This window comes from Vipera ursinii, assembly GCF_947247035.1.
Source record: "Vipera ursinii genome assembly, chromosome: 3".
NCBI classification, from domain to species: Eukaryota; Metazoa; Chordata; class Lepidosauria; order Squamata; family Viperidae; genus Vipera; species Vipera ursinii.
In genome coordinates this window covers 69,052,312-69,074,194 of record NC_139516.1, presented here as the reverse complement: position 1 = coordinate 69,074,194, position 21,883 = coordinate 69,052,312, and the positions used below count along the sequence as shown (strand labels likewise).

The 21,883-nt window shown below is 40.2% G+C and overlaps 1 protein-coding gene across 1 annotated transcript; it reads right to left on the bottom strand.

The window, feature by feature from the left end:
* Positions 1 to 7,170: 7,170 nt before the first annotated feature.
* On the bottom strand, positions 7,171 to 20,314 carry LEPROT (leptin receptor overlapping transcript). The gene is made up of 4 exons (XM_083357831.1): positions 19,843 to 20,314; positions 18,537 to 18,612; positions 17,587 to 17,773; positions 7,171 to 9,359 (listed from the first exon to the last, which is right to left on the bottom strand). Exons 1-4 carry the CDS (start codon positions 20,117 to 20,119, stop codon positions 9,243 to 9,245), a joined length of 657 nt encoding a protein of 218 aa, XP_083213957.1. The 5' UTR covers positions 20,120 to 20,314; the 3' UTR covers positions 7,171 to 9,242.
* Between the last annotated feature and the right edge of the window lie 1,569 nt (positions 20,315 to 21,883).

Below are 21,883 nucleotides of genomic sequence, written 5' to 3'. Positions count from 1 at the left end.
TGTACCAGGTTTCGCCACAGGATGTCATCAATAACATATAAAACTTTCTTTTCTTTGTTTTTTTCCCAAATTAATATAGAACTTTTGTAACATTAGTCCAATTTTTTTCCTTAATTCACAGCTTAGAGAGAAGATAGGATAGTGGATCCCCAGCAAAAAATAGGAGCTTTTTAGTAAATACAGATGAAATTGCTTAATTTCTTTGCTGAATTAATTAAATTTCTTTTAAAGCTTTAAGGCTTTAAGATTAGTTTCCAGAGTAGAAATTTGCCATTTTCTCAAAAAAATGGGGAAGGAGATTTTCAGGAAAGTCCCACAGGAAGATGGTTAAGGGAATAGGAAAGGTAAAAGCTCACCCAGGTTCTTTAGATTGCTTCTTAGTGCTGGATAGTGCTTTTGGCTTTCAGCAGAGAGCAGCTTAGTGATCAGCCATCTTTATGGCCAGTCTCTTCTTCTTCAGGCCAAAGGAGATTGTCCAGGATTCAAGCGGAGGGCTGCTGCCATTCCATGATTGCAGGGAAGTCCTCCTCTCGGTAATCGCCCCTCCAGGGCGATTTTTGACCCTTTTCAGGGTCCTCCAAAAAAGAAAGAAACGGACAGCAGGAAGCAGACTGTTCCTGTGTGTTCAGAAGCGCCGCGCGCACGAACCGGAAGCCAGCTTCTTCATTTTCTGTTGCTTTGTTTATTTTGTGGACCTATCAGTTTTAACTTGCAGGCAAATAGTATCTCTTCAGATATTCCAATGCCCCATTGTTTTCATGCAATTGTAGTCCATCTGTCTTTGTTATGGAATGCATGAGTGACCTTGAGGAAAGATAAAGAGAGATGGAATAATCAAATAAGAGGGGCAAGATCCACAGTCGCTTAATGGTCACAAAAAGGACCCACTCTAATGGATCAATGAGTTACAAGTGGTGGGCAGGAAGCTTCTATCTTCAGATTTGCAAGATTCTATTGGTGTAGGTCACAGGTCAGCAACCTGCGGCTCTGGAGCCACATGCAGCTCTTTGAGCCATCCCATGCAGCTCCTAGGCCTCCTCACTCTGCCATGTTTATTTTTTGGGGGGAAAAGTGGCACTAAAAACATTTAATCAATTTAAACTTCTCACAAAAAAACTTGAAAAGTTTAAATTGATTGGTTGGTTTGTGGGACCACCCACAAACCATTTGTGGGACTACCCACAAACCTCTTTGTTTTTTTAACTGCACTTGGCAGAGTGGAGGAAGAGACAGGAGAACTAAAAAGGTGAGCAGGATGGGGTGGCAGAGGCTTGCAGATCTGCTGCCTTCGCCACCTCTTCGTTTGCGATGGGGGGGTAGGGTTACGGTTGCCTCCCCTTCTCCTCGCCGAGGCTAGCAGCCCCAGCGGGGAGAAGGCATGTTTTCCCCCCCTTCCTTCTCCTCGCCAAGGCTAGCAGCTCTGACGGGGAGAAGGCGCATTTCCCCCCCTTCCTTCTCCTCGCCAAGGCTAGCAGCTCCGACGGGGAGAAGGCGCGTTTCCCCCCTTCCTTCTCCTCACTGAGGCTAGCAGCTCCGATGGGGAGAAGGCGTGTTTTCCCCCCCTTCCTTCTCCTCGCCGTGGCTAGCAGCCCCAGCAGGGAGAAGGAAGGGATGTTTTTCTCCCCCACTCTCCTTGCCGTGGCTAGCAGCCCCGGCGGGGAGAAGGAAGGGCATTTTTTCCCCCTCTCCTTGCCATGGCTAGCAGCCCCAGCGAGGAGAAGGAAGGGGGGGAAACGCGCCTTCTCCCCGTTGGAGCTGCTAGCCTCGGTGAGGAGAAGGAAGGGGGGGAAATGCGCCTTCTCCCCGTTGGAGCTGCTAGCCTCGGTGAGGAGAAGGAAGGGGGGGAAACGCAGCCCCGGTTTTCCTCCCCTTCTCTCTGCGAGGCTTGAAACAGTTCCTCCATAAACATGTAACCAAATCATTACTTGACTCTTTCACAAACACTAATACATTAATCTCTAGTTTGCACATTAGTTTCTAGCTTCATAAAAATGTTCTGCACTTGGTTTTCCACTAAGGAAGCAAAAAAGACATATCCAAATTTTAAGGGTTTTATTTGTGAAGCATGTAACTTTAACCTTGATAATCATAAGCAGCTAACATTGCTTTTTCATTTTGTGCAATTACTGTATTAAATTTGTATGTATATTTGGAGCCGATCTTGAGCTGACTTTACTACTTTTAATTCCTCCCTTCTGTTTATTGTTATATTTAGTTGTATAGCTAAAGCACATTTATTCTTAAAAGCTTTTCTATTGGTATTTTGGGTCACTGGACCTACTTCTTAACATCTTAAATCCAAATGTTATGTGATTGATATTTTTATTAGGTCCAGTTTTCAAGTGTTTCCATAGCTATAAAATTCCTATCTTGTGAAACTTCTAGAGCAGACCTTACGAGCAAGTTACCACTATTATTGCAGAGAGCTTATCCTTGTTTGGGATTGTGGTCTGAGTTGGTAAAGGGATTTCTAGAGAGCTGCAAACCAAGTATTTTATAAGGGACTTTATATTTCACACATTGTGCAACCCTCTAATAAATGTTTCAGACTCTGCAGGGGGAGCTCCTCCTCTCCCCTGGCCCCCCCAAGAGGTGGAATTGCAGCTTCTCTTGCTTGGTGGGCTTCGGGAGGGGGGCAGGAAGACCCTTGGCTCCTTCCCTCCCTCCTTCTCTCTCTTTCTCCTCCTCCTTCTCACCCTCTGCTCTTGGATCAGGCTGTGAGGCTCGGCTGGATGGCTTTGGGTGGTCCTGGCAGCTGACACAAGATCTCTGTGTGTGCGTGTGTGTGCGCACGCATGTACGTTGTACATAGACCGGAGAGGCGCACAGGCCGGCGTGTGGGTGGGAGGCCCGCGTGGTGTATATTTCTTCCCCTTTTTCCCAGCCCCCCTGCCCCCTCCTCAATCTGTAAAGAGGTTCCGTAACCCCCATGGGGATATTTGGGTGTTTTCCCCCCTTCCTCTCTTTCTCTCTCTCTCTCTCTCTCTCTCTCTCTCTCTCTCTCTCCCCCTCATCTCCCCTTCTTGGTGTCTCCCCGTTCTTCTCCATCTGCGGATGGACAGACAAGAGGACGATGGGCAGATGGACTGGCAGACAGGCAGATGGGCGGGTGGGCAGATGGGCGGACGGACAGAATGACAAGCAGACAGCATTTTGGGTTTGCTGCATGGGGAAAAGTTAAGTTTGTCTTTTTATTTAATAAATATGAGGAGGACTCAAATGGATATTGAGTATTTTATTTGAAAGTAAACCTTCAACCCAGCAACTTTTTTTGGAAGTTCAAAATGTTTTTGATGTATACAGAAATAAAAAAATTTCTTTGTAAAAGTTCATTGATTTCATAAATTTTGCAGCTCCCATTGTTTTGTTTTTGGTGAGAAACGGGGATGCCAAGGTGTTCAAATCTGGGTGGGCTCCCAGCAAACACGCACCAAAGAAGTGATGGGAAGAGGGGGGGAGCACCCCGTTTCTTCTTCAGGCAAAAACCCTGTGCTGAAGCCGGATTGGGTAGGGGGATGAGGAGGAAGAAGAGCTGTGATTGACAAACTGCCAGCCAAACTCTTTGGGAGTGGGGGCGCAGGATGGAGAGGAGGGCAGCTTGCCTTGGAGAAGGAGGGGGGAGCCAATTTTAAAGGTTGTCCAGCTAAAAGGGAGCAAAGAATCTGGGCTGGAGTGCCTTGGAAAGGCGAGCAGGCAGCGCATCTGCACGGGCTGGTTGGGCTTTCTGCAGGTTTTGCCTGCAATTAAGGCAGGGTGAGTTTTTTGGCTCAGGGGAAGCTGGGGGGAGGGGGAGCTGCTTGTGGGGGGACATGCCTGCTCACATAAGTGCAAATGTTTCTTCTGCATGGAAGCTGCTTTGCTGAAGGTTATATCTTCTTTCTTTTGTTCCGTTTCTTCCACGTTCTTCGCCTCTCTGCTTTGTTCTGCCTGTGGGGATGGAGGGGGAAATTTGCTCTGCCCCTTTTCCTCGTGTTTGTGTGTGTGTGTGTGTGTGTGTGTGTGTGTTTGAAGCCTCCCTTTGCCTGCCTGGCAAGGCGGGGGAAATTTGCTCGGCCTCCTCTCCGGTGTATGTCTCGCTTAGGTAAGCTCCACTTTAATCAAATCCTGTTCTGCGCAAGCGTGCGCACGTGCGCGTGTGCACGCGTATTTTGCGGCTCCCAGGGGTTTTTTTTTAGTGAGAGAACTGGTTCCAAGTGGCTCTTTCACCGATTCAGGTTGCCTACCCCTGGTGTACGTTTACAATAAAGTAGAATTAGTTCCTCTAATCCACAGGTGTCAAACTCATGATGTCACATGACGTGTCACAATGCAGCGGGACTTTTTTCCCATTGCCGGCAATGAGGTTGGCGTGGTTTTGACATGACGCATCCAGCCTGCAGGCCGGCAGTTTGATACCCCTGTTCTAGTACTAAGGAGGGAATCAATTACTATCTGTCCATTAGCATCCTTTTGACATATCAGTTGGAAGTTGGAAGTTCCTTTTGAGTTCAGAGAACTTTTAGAAGATCATTCTTCTTTTTCTATGTCTCTTTCCATCTTCAGTATCTTAACAGATGTTGTTGAATACTGCTTCTTCTCCCTTTTGAAGCCTCTGTAGGTTGATACTCTGTTCAGTTTCTTTCTGAGATTTTTTGTCTTTGGCTTTTATTCTCTATTTTATGCCAGGGAACAGATATGCAAAGCACAGTTTGCTGTTCAACAGGTAACCGAGGAATGAACGTTTCAGAAAGTAAATTTATTGTATGTGTTGTTTCAGATAAAAGTATATTGTAAAATGCATAAGGAGTGGATTAAGGCACCAGGAGACTGTGAGTTTTAGTTCTGCCTTAGGCATAAACCTAGCCAGGTGACCTTGAGCCGGTGACAAATCTTACCAGGAAAACTGCAGGAACTTGTCATGTCACCGAGAATCAAGATTGATATGAAAGTACATGCACAAATGCATGCGCGCGGACACACACACACACAGAGGACTGAATAATAGAATACTTTGCATGAATATAGAGCTGAAAGTTAATTCTGAATTTGACAAGAGTGTGGTAAATTATTAAAGGAATGAATGCATGGGAATAGAAAATTTTGCAAACAGTTCAACAGTTAGGGATTGAAAATGTGATATCCCCTTTGTTATTTAATGTCTTTATGGATGAAAGTATAGAAATGCTTGCAGTCACATTATTTATTTATTTATTTATTTATTTATAATTGAATTTCTATACCGCCCTTCTCCCGAAGGACTCAGGGCGGTGTACAGGGCAGTAAAAGCTTTACATACAAAAGTTAAAATGAAATTAAATTAATTAAACCCTAACAATAAATAATTAAAAATACCCCAAACCCTTAAACCAGGCCGGCCTGTTCAAATAAATAGGTTTTCAGATCCCAGTGGAAAGAGCAAAGGTCGGGAGCCATCCGGAGGTCGACCGGTAATTGATTCCAAAGGGCTGGCGCGCCCACAGAGAATGCTCTCCCCCTGGGGGCCGCAAGCTGGCACTCTCTGGCCGACGGCACCCTGAGGAGGCCCTCTCTGTGGGAGCGCACAGGACGAAGGGAAGAGGACGCCGGCAGCAGGTGATCCCGTAAGTAGTCCGGACCCATGCCATTTAGGGCTTTATAGGTAATCACCAGCACCTTGAATCTCACCCGGAGGGCAACTGGAAGCCAATGCAGCTCGCGGAGAAGAGGTGTTACATGGGAGTACTGGGAGACCCGCATCACAACTCATGCGGCCGCATTCTGCACCAGCTGAAGCCTCCGAGTGGTCCTCAAGGGCAGCCCCATAGCATTGCAGTAGTCTATACGAGAGGTCACGAATGCATGAGTGACTGTACGCGAGGCATATAAATATTATATGTTGGAATCACGATTTTATGTGAACTTTTGTACACAGATTGTGCTATGCTGTTAATGAAGATTCCAAATTATTTGCAGCAAATGTTACATTGGATTAGTTGGTGAAAACCATGGCTCTGGAAAAAAAAAAGACCAAGGTAGTTATGTTTGACAGGCAACATAGAGCAAATCATTGTAAAACATAAATGGTGAAATACTAAACAGGTAGATGATTTGAATACCTTAGCAGAATATTTATAGGAAAATAAATGGAGAAATTTTAAGATCTGCAAATAATGGTAAAACAGGTGAGCTGTTGCAAGGAATGTCTGAACAAAGGAAACTTGATTGTTTATAATAATGTGGTATCAAAGTGAGATTTGGGTATGGCAGGAGAAACCTAAAATTGAATGCTGTGGGAATAATATAGTTCAGAAATATGTTTGGTAAGCAAGAGAAAACTGGGTCAACAATAAATTGACGCATAAATCAAATTACCATTGTGGAAGAAGTATTTTGAATGTGGTTTTGGCACACAGAAAAAAATAATCAAATTGCAAAATAAATATATGAAGAAAGAGCAAATTGGTTGAGAGAAAAGGCCAAAAATATCCCATTTGGATAGTGTTAATGGAATCCTCAAAAAAGAAATACAATATCTGGGGTTTAAAGAACAAAAGGTAATATACGAAGCAGTGTAACATTGTGATGAGCATAAGGATGAATTGGAAAAATAACAGTGTATGCAGATGTATACTATCTAATGTTGTTGGTGTAAATGAGTTTTAGCTACATTTCTTTCCTGTTATTTATATTTGTAAGAAAGTCATAAATGATTAAATATTGGAGCAAGTATTTGCATTCAATTTATCTTACTATTTTTATTACTTTTCTGCACTGGGTGTAATGTTACTTACCCTGAAATCGATTAGATAATGAATATGTGTATAGGCAGATAAAAGAGGAAAGAGCACAACATTTACATGCTTAAAACAAATATATCTTTGGAAAAATGATTGAGGTGTACTTGAGTAACTACAATTGGATGAGTGCATTTATCCTGGTAAACATGTTGAAAGATATAATGGACCCTTTAAAATGTATGGTTCAAACCAAAGAACTATATTTGGAATTTCAGTAAATGAATTGTCTGGAAACATAAATTGCCATTTGACTTCCTTTTCAAACGTTTCAAAGGATTTTCTTTCCTACAATAGGGAAAAATTGCTACAGAAGGTTTTATTGTTGGCATATAATACCTTAGGTAAGATCAATGTAATCTTTAACTAATTTCCATTTCTAATCAGACACAAGGTAACACAAGATAATTCAGGATATTTGACAGAAATATTAACATCTTATTTTATTAAAGATCAAAAATATGTGTTTCAGGTCACAAACATATTGCACAATTTCAGCATTTCACATGATACAGATTATAAAATGATTACAAAGTTTTTATATGAACCTATTCTGAAAATGCAAAAGTTTTTTTTTAAAATCAAACCGCAAAATGAAGCAGTTTTCATACATATGTATAAAGGGTTTCATCTTCCTTTCATTAAATTGGATGTAGTGGCTGTGTAGAAAGGCATCTGATGGTAGGAAAATTGTGGGGGGGGGGGGGAAACCAAGGCAGCAAAATAATATAAGAGAGAGTTTTTTATTTTTTTGACTTTTTACAGGAGAACAAGATAAAATGAGTAAGGAGGAAAGCTCTTTTCTGGGATGATTAAAATATGAGAACTTAAACTATGTAAATTTCTTTATGTTCAATGTTTCCCAAAGGGAAAAAGACTACTCCAAATTGCATTGGTTATTGCAGATAAAAAAATTCCCTTCTCAACATAGATTCCTATGTTATTTAAACATTCTCTCCCTAGACCCCACTAATCTTGGCCATCTTTGAAATTTGTTTTTTATCCACTAATGGAAACTACTACAGTAAATATTTGCTCACCATTAGTTGTAGGATAACTAAGTTGGAAATTGTTACTTAAAGCTATTGTGAATCTTTATGAACCTAACAAATTAGTTTCAATTTACGCACAAGAACATAGGAGTTATTTAAGTATATACCAGAAACAAACAAAACAAATTTCCATCATCTTCAAAAGAACATATTTCTATTTTAAAGAAAAAAACCCAATAGTCTAATACCTACTGAAAAGTAATATGATTTATGAACATCATTATTAAACTAATATACCATTTTACTACACAAATTGTATATTTATTTGTGGATGGAAAAGAGGAAGATACACTGTAGTTTTTTACAGTGCAACAGAGACCAAAGTGTTTAATTATAAGGCACATCTTTACTCAGAAATATTATATTAAATGAAACCTACTATCGGATAAGCATCCATGGTTTTGCAACTTCATTCTTATAAAAACTAGATTTTTATGAATGCATGAATTCTCAAACAGTAATATTGTTTACAACAAGAAGTTAGGGACACGTTTTCTGACCCTGGGAGGTTTTCTTTCCCAATGTTCTGAAAGCCTCCTCAGTCTTCTAGATCAGGGATCCCCAACCCCCAGTTCATGGACTGGTACTGGGCCATAGCATGCCAGCAACCAGTCCGCACAAACAAGCAAAGCCCCATCCGTGGGATGCAGGCAACACACAAAATCATGCTCTCCAATCTGTGGAAAAACTTTTCTCCACAGAACCGGTCCCTGTCCAAAAGGTTGGGAACATCTCTTCTAGAACATATTTGCGAGAAGCAGGATTAGAGTTTGCAGGAGAAATAAACCAAGATTGCTACATCTTTTTATATTGCAACAGTGAATTCCTCTGCTGGATCAGAAACTTCTAGTGAAGCAAAGGATTTTTTCTGTTCACTGGATCCAATCCAGGCATTGTGTCCCATTTTCTTAATCGTGCAGAAGATAAAGAATATCTAGATGGCTTTTTGCCCTAAATTCAGTTAATCTGGCAATTGTTTCTTAAAACTGTATGAAACCAGAGTGATTTTATATGCTGATTCTTTGAACATGAAACGTATATTGAAGAATTATGATGCGTATACCTTGAAGGTGAATTAATATCTTTTGTTATCTTGCTTTAAAGCCAAACAGCAAATGTGATTCCTAATTCAAAAGCTCAGAAGAAAGCCCCCATTATTACAAAATAATCCCTACTTGCGCATATTTTTTCTTGCATTCCGAAATCATCACCTACAATACTGTGGAAATTTACTTGCATCTCATGAAATAAAGGTACTGGTACATTTCCTTTATGTTAAGCTAATATTGATCAAAATATTTATACACTAAATACATTGACATGTAAACATGTATACATAATATATCCATATACACATTAAAATAATAATAAGTCAATGAACAAAGATCAAGGAAGGCCTGTGTAACATAGGTACTGTAGATTAATATCTCAGTAAATTCTACCACTGTTCCCAGGCAAAATCATCTCCTCTGCCAAACAGAACAAAAAATCCTAAAACTGTAAGAAAAATTACTGCATTTCCAGCCAGCACAAGGCCACAGGCTCCCCACTTGATCTGAAATAGAAAATAAAATTAAATTAACCTTTCATTCATTGATACAAAATATATGCTATTTTGAGCATTAGAGATGTCCAAAGAAATACAACATCATGATGGTAAAAGCACTTAAGATAAAACACCAAATTTTAAGAACCAAGAGAACTACTAATTATGTAATTAGTAGTCGTTGTAGAACTCATCATCTAATTTGCTAAAACAAACTGACATAAAAACAATTACAAGTCCTCGAATGGCCCAAGAGAGCAATTAATGAAAATTTACAAGAAAGCTCATCCACCAAAACATAAAACCTTATTGTGAAGAATTATGTGTAAGCAATCAGCCACAATGTAAAACACAAGCTTCCTGATATCAGTACAAATCTGTAAGGCTGTATATCCCCTATTACAAGAAGTTCTGAAATTTGAGAGATGGGACAGAAACAAGATTTTTTTTAACGAGGGATGAAATGCTCATTTAAATATATTATATTTAAATTATTATATCAGAATATTATATAAGGTCCATACTGCTATACATCTCTTTAAGCCGTACTTCCTAAAATTGTTAATTCTAGAAGTCATTCATGACTTGAAAATTTTTCATTTATCAACTACTGCTTTCTAACCTTGTGTGCCATCCTATCAGTGACTATAATTAATAAAAATAAAATATTATGGCCTTTAAGCCAGAGAATGCAATAAAACTACACAACCTATAATTAATAAAATTAAAAAAGTAGACATAAAGTACATTACAATCACCTACAAATTAATAAAGTACCAATAATACAGATAGTAGTGGCAGTCACCAGAATCTGTACTACTTTTCAGTCAAGGGGAGGACTGACATAGCCCACATCTTTCCCATGATTCTAACCTTCATCTGCTATGGCAGTGGTCCCCAACTTTTATGGCTTGGCGGCTCGGGGGGGGGAGAGGGGAACTGGCCCACGCAAGTAGTGGGCCGGGGGTGCACGTGGGCGCCAGAACACTGCTCATGCAAATCAGGCTGTGTGCATGCGTGCTGGCCTGTCATTCATGCGGCCTGGTTCTGAACATGCCATGTCCCAGTAGTGGGTCGCCTGGGGATTGGGGACCCCTGTGCTATGGGAAAGTATCATCAAGTTGGCATGTTATAAATTATTAGCTGTAAAAGCTGCCATTGTTATATATGAACAGGTACGACTTGACTGACAATTACTCACTTAGTGACCGAAGTTACTGCAGCACTGAAAAAAAGTGATTTATGACCATTTTTCATATGTACAACTGTTGCAGCATCCTCCAAGGTCACGTGATCAAAATTTGGATGATTGGCAACTGGTTCATATTTATGAAGATTGCAGTGTCCTGGGGTTATGTGATGAACTTGTGCAACCTTCTGACAAGCAAAGTCAATGGGGAAGCCAGATTCATTTAAGAACTGTGTCACTAACTTAAGAGCTACAGCAATTCATTTAGCAACTGTGGCAGGAAAGGTAGTGAAATGAGACAAAATTAACAAATGTCTCTCTTAGCAACATAATTTTTGGGCTCAATTGCAGTTGTAAGTCGGGCACTACCTAAATGTCAAAGAAAAGAAATACAATAACCATGAGTGGTAGTTTAAAGGCCACTAGAGGACCAGTGGACACCAGTAAAGCACTGGAAGATCGTAACTGAAGTTAACAACTGGCTAGAAATTTTGGGCAAATTATTAAAAAGTCACCCAGATGTCCATTAGTTTTTTGTTAAAATATGCCCCAAAAGCAAAGAATTTCAGCCTACTCCTTAAAGCATAGCATTTATCATTTTAGAATGACTTGACATTGTTTATCTTTCTTCATCTTATTTTTTTTTCTCTATTGGTGGCCTGGCATAGTTTCTGCAAAGAGAATGTATATTTGTGCCAGAGTTAAAGGTTTTGTAACTAATGCCACAATCCCTATGAGGACTGAGAATTCTTATTAAATATTGTGTAAGAATGTTAATATGCCAAGCCTCAAATTGTTAAAAAGGGAAGCTAAGAGGTCAGCCACATTGTTTCATCACATTATGTTTTGTATCTAGTGATAATAGTGTTTTATAAGACATATTCAGTTATAGGAAAAACACAGTGTTTGGAAACATGTTTCAGATCCTAACAGTTCTCCATTGCTTGAAGGAGAATTTCAGAAATAGAAGCCTTAAATCAGGGGTGTCAAACTCAGTTTCACTGAGGGCCGCATCAGCATTGCGGTTGCCCTCAGGGGGCCAGGTGGGTGTGGCCAGGGTGGGCGTGGCCTACTGGGTGGGCATGGCTAAAGTGTGTATGGCCTATTGGGTGGGCATGGCCAGCTCTACATCGTTGGCATCAAGGGTGCCTATGGGGGCCTGGGCAGGAGTGGGACAGATCTGAGGGTCTCTGGCAGGAGGAGGGTCTCTGGGCCAGGGCCAAGGCAGTGGGGGCCATTCCCTCACTGTTTCCAGGATGGCTTCGCGGGCCGCATGAAACCACTTCGCGGGCCGGATCCGGCCCCCGGGCCTTGTGTTTGACATGTCTGCCTTAAATCTTTCAGCCAGTAATTACAGCAAAAGAAAGTAGTCTGAGCTAGCATGGTCAAAGATAGATTAATTCAGACATAATTATCCTGCTAGTCCAGGTGCAGTTTGTTTGATCAGGAAGAAGCTGTGTGTGTTTGATCCTTCATCTCTGTTTTTCATACTTCAGTACTTCCAAATTTTGTTAAAACTATAATTTCCCAATTCAGAAGTCACGGAAAATTGCAATTTGACAAACCAGTGATGTAAAAGGCAGGAGAAAATAGGAGAAGGAAGCATGCACATCATGTTCTGTTTTCACCTCAAACAAGTAAATGGAGAGGTGCTTGAACAAGATACTACGTGGCATAATGGATTTGAGATACCATAATTAGAAAGTGCACCAAAAGCACTTTTAAAAATGACTTCTCACTTAGGTTCAAATCATTAATGCTTTCACAAAATACTATGAAGAGTATCATGGAGTTGTAAAGCAAGCACAATACAAGGCATGAATCAACTCCTTTCCTGAGAGCAAGTTTTTCTTTACAGATATACATTTACTTTCCTATGAAAAACCAAAATAAAAGATTATTTTAGAAGATGCTATAAAGTTGTTAAAGAAAGAAGCATTTTAGCTTCCAGGGATGATGGACAACCCTTCCCCGCCAAAAAAATTTACTAAATTTGGCAAGTCTGATAAGAGAAGAGAAAGAAATGGGGAGGCAGACAGTGGATAAAGTGGATGAATGACATCAAAGCAATGCCTCTATCTATCTATGTATCTATCATCTGTCTGTCTGTCTGTCTGTCTGTCTGTCTGTCTGTCTGTCTGTCTGTCTGCCTACCTATCTATCTATCTATCTATCTATCTATCTATCTATCTATCTATCTATCTATCTATCTATCTATCATCTATCTATCTAATTTAGAATCCACCCATCTCCAGTATTTGTCTATAAAGCTAAGTCCAATGCAGTGGTATTTTATTAACTAGACCAGGGGTCTTCAAACTTGGCCAATTTTATGACCTGTGGACTTCAACTCCCAGAATTCCTCAGCCAGGCACGCTGGTTGAGGAATTCTGGAAGTCCACAAGTCATAAAAGGGCCAAGTTTGAAGACCCCTGAACTAGACATCTCAGAAACAACTTTGAACAAGGGTGCTGTGGGGCAGATCAAAAATGATTAAATAGTGGACAGGACCAGGTAATCAAAATCCTGCCCCTTTTTAGCTGCATGAAATGCATGCAATACACATTAAAGGGGAGGGGCTTCAACCCTTTTTATATTGCTAATCCCCCTAGGAAGTCTCTGCTTCTGTGATTAGTCTCCCAAGTATAGCCTATCAGACAATCTATTTCAACCCACCAATATATTTCAATATTAAAATGTCAATGGTCCCCATTTTGATTTTAACTAATATTTTTTTATCAAAAACTAAAATAGATTTAAATACTTTGTGCTACAGTACCCAGATCTCCACCTCTAGGTACTGTCATAATTACTTTTCATAATACAGCTAAGGGGCTGCGTATCTATGAGAATAAAATAATCAAAGACATGCTTACCTCATTTAGTAGTGGCATTTTTAGTCCAAAATAAATAAGCTTTTTAGATTGTCCTTTGCATGTCATTGATACCAATCTGATAAAGTAAATATGCTTTATCATCTTTATCAAAGATGATTAGGGGATTGAAGGTTAAAAGATATGAAGAACAGTTACAGGAATTGGGTATGTCTAGTTTAATGAAAAGAAGGACGTGATAGTGGTGTTCCGATATTTAAGGGGCTGCCACAAAGGTCAGCCCTATTCTCCAAAGCACCTGAGGGCAGGACAAGAAACAATGGATGGAAACTAATTAAGGAGAGAACCAACCTAGAATTAAGAATAAATTTCCTGACAGTTAGAACAATTACTGTAATCACTGGAACAACTTGCCTGCAGAAGTTGTGGGTGCTCCAGTACTGGAGGTTTTTAAGAAGAGATTGGACAACCATTTGTCTGAAATGGTATAGGTCTCCTGCTTCAGCAGGAGGCTGGAATAGAAGACCTCCAAGGTCCCTTCTAATTTTGTTGTACTGTATTCTATTCGGCTTGTAAAATATAAAAGCTACATGATGTATGCTTTTAAGATTCAGAAATGCACTAATGAATCAACACTATATCAAGTTGCATTTTATTAATTTATTTTCTTAGGACTTTGGATGAATCATAAGATCTATGGATGTGACAGAGCTTACATTTCCTCTCCAAAGCAAATTGTAAGGAAATGTTTTTCTCCATTTTATATTTTTAACCAGGAGCTAAATTTATTTTAGTAAGAGTAAGAAAGAATTAGAGCTCTCTCTAGTGGTACGACTGTGGTATCGGTTTTTTCTTGTATCTTTCATAAGAGAAAAAAATACACTTAGCCAAAAGTATAACAGAAAATATTAGGTGTTATTGCTAATATTCTCAGATATTGGCAGAGATAATTTTATAACTGCAACAAGTCAAAGAATTAACACAAAAAATTGGAATCAAGTAATTGAGAAAGAACCCTATAACTTAAGATGAGAATTATAGGTACATTTACACAGTTACGTTTTGATAAGAACACCCATTATTTAATCATCAAGAGAAGCTCAAAAACTCTGAAGAAATCTATTGGGTTGTTTTACTGGGTATCCTCTTGCTTAACTGATCTTACTGGGCACTCAGTAAATTACAATAAACATATTCAGTAGAAATATAAAAACATCTCTCTCTCAGCCCAACTCACCTCACAGTGTTGTTATTGTGGGGAAAATAGGAGGGAGGGAGGGGTATGTTTGTTGCTTTGTGTTATTGATAAAAACAATAAAGGCAGGATTCTAAAAATTTATAATAACAAATAAACAAATGTACACAGAATTAAAGCTGAGAACAATGTGAATGGGCTGGAAGGAGACTCATCACTGAATGTAGCAAACCAAGAGTAATAGGATATGTAAAATTAATGGAATGCAACAATGCTAAATATATTTTTTTACTTCTGCTGCATTTTCCATTCATTCTAAATGTAACCAAAACTTTTCAGGGCTATGGTTGTGTATTGAAACAGCACACATTGTATACATACAGTGATGGGATTCAGCCAGTTTGCACCAGTTCGGCAGAACTGGTAGCTAAATTTTGTTGTTCAGAGAAGCAGCTGAATGCACCCCTGGAGGCCTCCCAGGCCTAGAACAGCCCACCGGAGGTGCGGGGATGCCACTTCTGGAAGTCCGTTCTAGGCCTCAGAGGCCTACAGGATGCCTCCCAGGACTAGAACGGCCCACCGGAAGTGCGGGGATGTCACTTCTGGAAGCCCGTTCTAGGCCTCGGACGCCAAGGCCTGCATCCACGCAGAGAACCAATTGTTCAGGGATTTGAATCCCACCACTGCATACATACATGCATGCATGCATGCATGCATACATACACAAAAGATAAATGTTTGCCCTGTCCAGGCTCATCTGACTTTAAGAGATGGTGCTCATCTCCATTTCTTGGCCGAGGGAGCCAGCTTTGTCCGAAGACATTTCCATGGTCATGTGGCCAGCATGACTATATGCCAAGGCACATGGAACACTGTTACTTTCCCACAGAAGTGGTATCTATTTATCTACTTGCATCTGCATGCTTTTGAACTACTAGATGGGCAGGAGCTAGGCCAAGGATGGGAGCTCATCCAATCATGTGGCACTTGGATCTCAAATGCGGGCTGTCAGCTTTCCAGCTGACAAGCTTGGCATTTTTAACCACTGAGCCCCTGTATACATACATATATACTGTATACATATAAATATACACACACACACACACACACAAACACATATACATATACATACATATATATACATATACATATACACACACACACACACACACACACACACACACACACACACACACACACATATATATATATATATATATATATATATATATATATATATATATATATATATATATTAATCGGGCATTTGTTTAATTTCTTTTTAATTTTTGTATTGTTATTTATATATGCCCTGTTAACCGCCCTGAGTCCTTCGGGAGAAGGGCGGTATAGAAATTGAATAAAATAAATAAATAAATAATAAATATGTTTTCTGTATATATATATATATATATATATATATATATATATATATATATATATATATATATATATATGTATATGTATATATATATATATATATATATATATATATATATATATATATATACACACACACACACACACACACACACAGAGATGATATATATATGTGCACTGATGATGTTACCTAGCTTGGGTAATGAAACATTTGCAAGAAAATTACAAAGCACAGAGACCCCAAGGACCTTTCATACAGTACACTTATTCCCACTGGTGAAAAAAGAGAGATAGCACATATCAAAATCAAGTTTTGCAACTTCCAATATAAATTATGAAAAAACAACTCAAAGCCCAAAATTAAAGAAAATAAATAACACCTCCTCTTTACAAAATATACACTGTATCGTCTAAACATATGGATACCTTTTCTACTCTTCTTCCTGTAGTAGTATGCTAGATTATAATTTAGCACAATGTAGAAGTCGGCCATCATAGTCAATAAGCCATGGTATATGTTTTAGCAAGTTTTCAATTTCAGTAAACTACAGGTGAGGCCTGCATGAGTTCAACTGCTGAAAAACAGGTTTATTCACTTATCACACTAAGCCAAATATATTTTGGCTCAAGATAGAATCTCTGCAAATATAGTAACTAGGATCTGGTTATTTAATGCGTAGCCAGAAAACATCTCAAACAGCTTACCCTTCCAAAGTATCAGAGAATTTTTATTCTTCCGCTTTTTAATATCATCCCTTCAGCAATTCCTCCCAATTCCCAGCAAATATTCATGGGAGAGAATTGAAATAGTAACCCATTTTTCTGTACTGCATACTGTATAGTGATTATCTATGGCACCTTACCTTAATACAAAAAGCTGGACAACTTTTATCTGAACTTTTGCTTGCAGATGACGTTTCAAAGTAACAAATAAAACAATTCTGTTTGGCAGTTTGCCAGACATGACAATGTTACAAGAAGCAATGTTAAAGTCACCTTTTTTTCCTGTTAATACTGTATGTTATTTTCTTTCTTATTGCCTGAGGCAATGTCATAAATTTTCCCTATTGTTCTATGACCTCAGTAATATGTATTGGTTGTCTGATTGCAAACTCAGCCATGATCACTTCCAAACCATGATTTACAACTTGTGGTTTGTGATTTAAGTTGTGATTTGTTAAACCATAATTTAGAATAATATATGAATTCAGCAATATGATATAAACTAGACTAGACTAGACTAGTGCTGGAAGGGACCTTGGAGGTCTTCTAGTCCAGCCCCCTGCTCAAGCAGGAGAACCTATACCATCTCAGACAGGTGATTATCTAGTTTCTTCTTTAAAATCTCCATTACTGGAGCGCCCACGATTTCTGGAGGCAATGAGGTTGATTGTCCTCATTGTCACATATTTAAAATATGAAGTCCTTATTATTTGTGTATTGTCTCCTGGTACTCATGGAGGGAGTGCCTGAAAGATCTCGTCCTATTGTATCATCAAAAATCTGGTATACAATGTTTTTCAATGAAAATGTTATAAATGTGCTAATTAGTAGAAATCATTTGTTAAGAATCCTTCCACAGAGCAAGAATTCGGCAGGCAGGCATATTAACTTTTATTGGGTTGCTACAGCACTTACCACTTCAACACGTGCAAGAATGATAGGAAGTCCAAAAGCAGAGACGACGATCCCAGTTGTGAAAAAATACGACAGTTCCTTGCAAGTACTGCTTGCTGCATCTGTATCATCACTTACTCTTGTTGCAATAAAGTGAGGAATAGGGCATATGGCATAAAATATCAAGACAAATAATGGCCAGTAGGTACTGCAGAACGGTAAAGAACAGGAGGTTAAAGAAATTTAAAATAAATGCTTACGCCATATCAACTTCTTTCGTCATATACAAAAATGTAGCTGTATACATTCGCATATCTATCTTATCACATGCGATAAATACAGGTAGACTTCCCATTGCTAAACAAGACAGTTGTTAAGTAAGTTTTGCCCCTTTTATGATGTTTCTTTCCACAGTTGTTAAGTGAATCCCTGCAATTGATCAGCTAGTATCATGGTTGTTAAGTGAATCTGGCTTCCCCTTTGACTTTGCTTGTCAGAAGGTCACAAAAGGTGATCCCCATGTCCCTGGGACACTGCGACCGTCATAAACACATGCCAGTTGCAAATGTCCAAATTTTGATTGCGTGACCATGGGGATGCTGCAACAGTCATAAATGATCTTAAGCCACTTTTTTCAGGTCCGTTGTAATGTTGGTCACTAAATGAATTGTTGTAAGTCGAGCACTATTTGTATACAAGTCACTTTCTATTGCTTCCAACATACCCGCTTTTTTGATCCACATACATAATGCATTTTATTCATTCCACTGATTTTTGGTACTTTTTTGCCAGACTAGTTCAGTTTTGCTCTCTTTTCATATCATTTCCAAGTATCAATCCCACTATTACTACTCAAATTGTATTCCTCTGCTATATTTACGGGCTTTTATGCCAAGTAAAAATGTGTTCAGAATTTACATGCTTGATCACAAAGAACTGATATTGTCTCATTCAAAGTAATATGCTCTTACCCATAAGTTTCTAAGGCACATCCCAACATAAGAAACGTCAAACCAATGACTCCAGTGAATGATAGACCAACCAAGGCTGAAAAAGTGGAAGTAAAAAGAATGTCACTGAGTTTAATTTTAATAAAGCAACTATCATGACTATAACTATAAAATCACTGGCTGCTGACATTCTTTAAAAATAATGTTAGCAGACATCACGGGAAGCTCTAAGCAGGCAGATGAATGATGTAGTTAACTTGACCATATAAAGCAGACATGTCAAACACAAGGCCCGGGGGCCGGATCCGGCCCGCGAAGTGGTTTCATGTGGCCCGCGAAGCCATCCTGGAAACAGTGAGGGAACAGCCCCCACTGCCTTGGCCCTGAGACCCTCCTTCTGCCAGAGACCCTCAGATCTGTCCCCACTCCTGCCCAGGCCCCCATAGGCACCCTTGATGCGAAACATGTAGAGCTGGCCATGCCCACCCAGTAGGCCATACGCACTATAGCCACGCCCACCCAGTAGGCCACACCTACCCTGGCCACACCCACCCGGCCCCTTGAGGGCAACCGCAATGCTGATGCGGCCCTCAATGAAATTGAGTTTGACACCCCTGATATAAAGTGATTTCACATGTCCCTCAAAAACTCTGCGGCCATACCTACTAAACTTTATCAAAGGAGCAAACTGATGCTGCTTGCAAAAAAATTATCCTTCCCAATTAGGAGCTTCTGTTCTTAGATTTTGGGTTGAATTTTTCATGACACCGCGAATCAGAAACACTTCGACAAAGTGGAACAGAAATAGGACACACTGGCCTTAGGTGGTTTCAAGAAACTCATGCGCCAAAATCTGCTGAAAGGAGGCAAAGGAGCAGTCAGGGAGTATTTCTACAGGGTGGGCAAAGAGGAGGAAGGATCGGCAAGGAAGAACTTTGCCTGGCACCCGAGAGGTCCAGATTGTAACATGACAGTAGTGATCCAGCTGAATAAGAACGACCGAGGGAGGGAGAATCTCTCTTTCCTTTGACCTGTTTCCCGCGGGACTGACATGTCCTTCGGGAACCCCCAGGCAGAATGCAGGAGAAAGCGACACCATTAGCAACAGCAGAATGGAAAAGTTCTTTACGAACTAAAAAGTTCTTTACGAAGAGAGCCTGAACAGCCGGCGAGAAGATGGGGGGGGGGGCGGGGAATTAAAAGATGGGATCTTGAGTCTCTCGGGGAAGGGATGCGGTTGCCACAGCGATGGTCGCTCCGAGGAGAAGGTTGAAACGTACGACTTCAAGATAATCCCTCACAGAGAAGTAGGGGAAACGGGTCATACCTTTGATCCCCGCCATGCCTCCTTCCTTGAAGGGGCGATTCTCACGATCGCTTTCCGGACTTCGAGGCAGAGGAGGCGGAGTGTGAGGAAGCTTCTTCCGCCTTCTCTTCACGTGGTCCTCTGCTAACGCCTGCCCCTTCCCACCAAGGGGGAAAACAAAAGAGGGAGAAACGGGAAGAAGTTGCTTCACAGAAACGAAAATACCCAACTGCCCATCACGGCGCGCCACCGCTTCGGGGATCTGGCGGGATCGAGCGAGATCTTGCGCGAAAGGCATACCGACCGGCTGCTTCGTGTTCGAACTGCACCAGCTTGCAAGTAAACCTCACAGTGCGTTTTCTCCTCCTCCTCCTTCCTCCACCCAGCTAAAAATGAACTAGTTTTGCTTTACTGTCGTCTCAGAGCTTCCGCGGAAAACAAATCCACGTCCGCTTTTAATTTTACTTTTAAGAAGTATTTGTTTTGGGGATAATTTGCGGAGTAGTGTTGTCATGGATTTATTAACATAGAACAGAATGCTTTTATTCCTATTCCTATTTGCGCGTTATACCTGCGCAAAAATCTGCAAGGGCACAGCAAATGAAGTTTGAGAACTTCTACTCCAGTCCAGTTTTTAACCCTTTTGATTTCTCAAAAGCAGTTTGATCCATGGTCAAAATATATAGAAAGGCATGAGGGCGTTTCTTCTTTCCCAGGTGAATAGGATGATAGGACACGGAAAGAAAAACATTAAAATGATTACTTCTCGAGCAGCGTGAAGGCTTTCATGTGGAAGTGCCATGATGATGGGTGTTCTCAGTAAACAGACTCATAGAGTTGGAGGTCTTCTAGTCCAACCCCCTACCCAGTTTGGGACAAATAGTTGTTCAATCATCTCTTTAAACTGTCCACTAATGGCCCTGTACTTCAAAGAGACAGATTATTCAATTAATTAATGGCTCTTGAGAGTCAGGAAATTCCTTCTAATTTCAAGTTTAGATCTGTCCCTATAACGCTTCCACTGGTTGGTTCTGCCTTAGAAAATAAATCTCTGAATTATAAATGCCTGTTTTATGCTTTTTAGTCTACTTCTCAGTACCGTCCATACATAGTATGGCTATTTCACCCTGGGATTTTTTTAGTGGCTCAGTGGGTTAGGACGCTGAGCTTGTCGATCAGAAGGTCGGCAGTTTGGCGGGTCGAATCCCGAGTGCCGCGTAACAGAGTGAGCACCTGTTACTCGTCCCAGCTTCTGCCAACCTAGCAGTTCAAAAGCACGTAAAAATAGGGACCACTACAGTAGGAAGGTAACAGCATTCCGTGCGCCTTTGGCGGCTAGTCATGCCAGCCACATGACCACAGAGACGTCCTCGGACAAGCACTGGCTCTTCGGCTTTGAAACGGAGATGAGCACCGGCCCCTAGAGTTGGAAACGACTAGCACACATGTGTGGGGGAACCTTTGCCTTTACCTTTAATATGAATATTGCATACATTCGTGAATGTTTCCCTGCCTTAAATGTCCACAACTACATAAGAAAAGCACTTCATCAGCATAATTTGTCTCCTAACTAAGTAAAGTGACTTCAACTAAATTTTCAACAAACAAGTCCATTCACCTCCCCTTTTTGCATACAGCATAATATTCAAGAGTTAGACTGCTGTGAAGAATAATTGACATTTTATTTATATCGATTTAGTCTATTGCTTCTCTGACCATTCATACACAGAGGATATTGGTAGAATTGCAAGCAATCCAAGGCAATGGCAGATATTCTTTCATAAGGAAAAGGTTTAAAAAAAACAGTGTAGAAGCATAGGAAAGCTACAAATAGAAAACAGCATCATTTTGATATATTTTAAAATTCCAAGGAAGAATAATTGAACAAGGAACTGCCATCTGGAGGTTTCCCAGAATATAAATTCAGAAAATTGTAGAGAGGGATCACCACAGATTTTTATGGGCTTATTTTAAAAGAAAATGGATTCCAGTGTACCATTTCCATGTCATCATACTTTGTGTACCTGCACATCTTGTGATCCTTCTACATCTTCAAACTTTT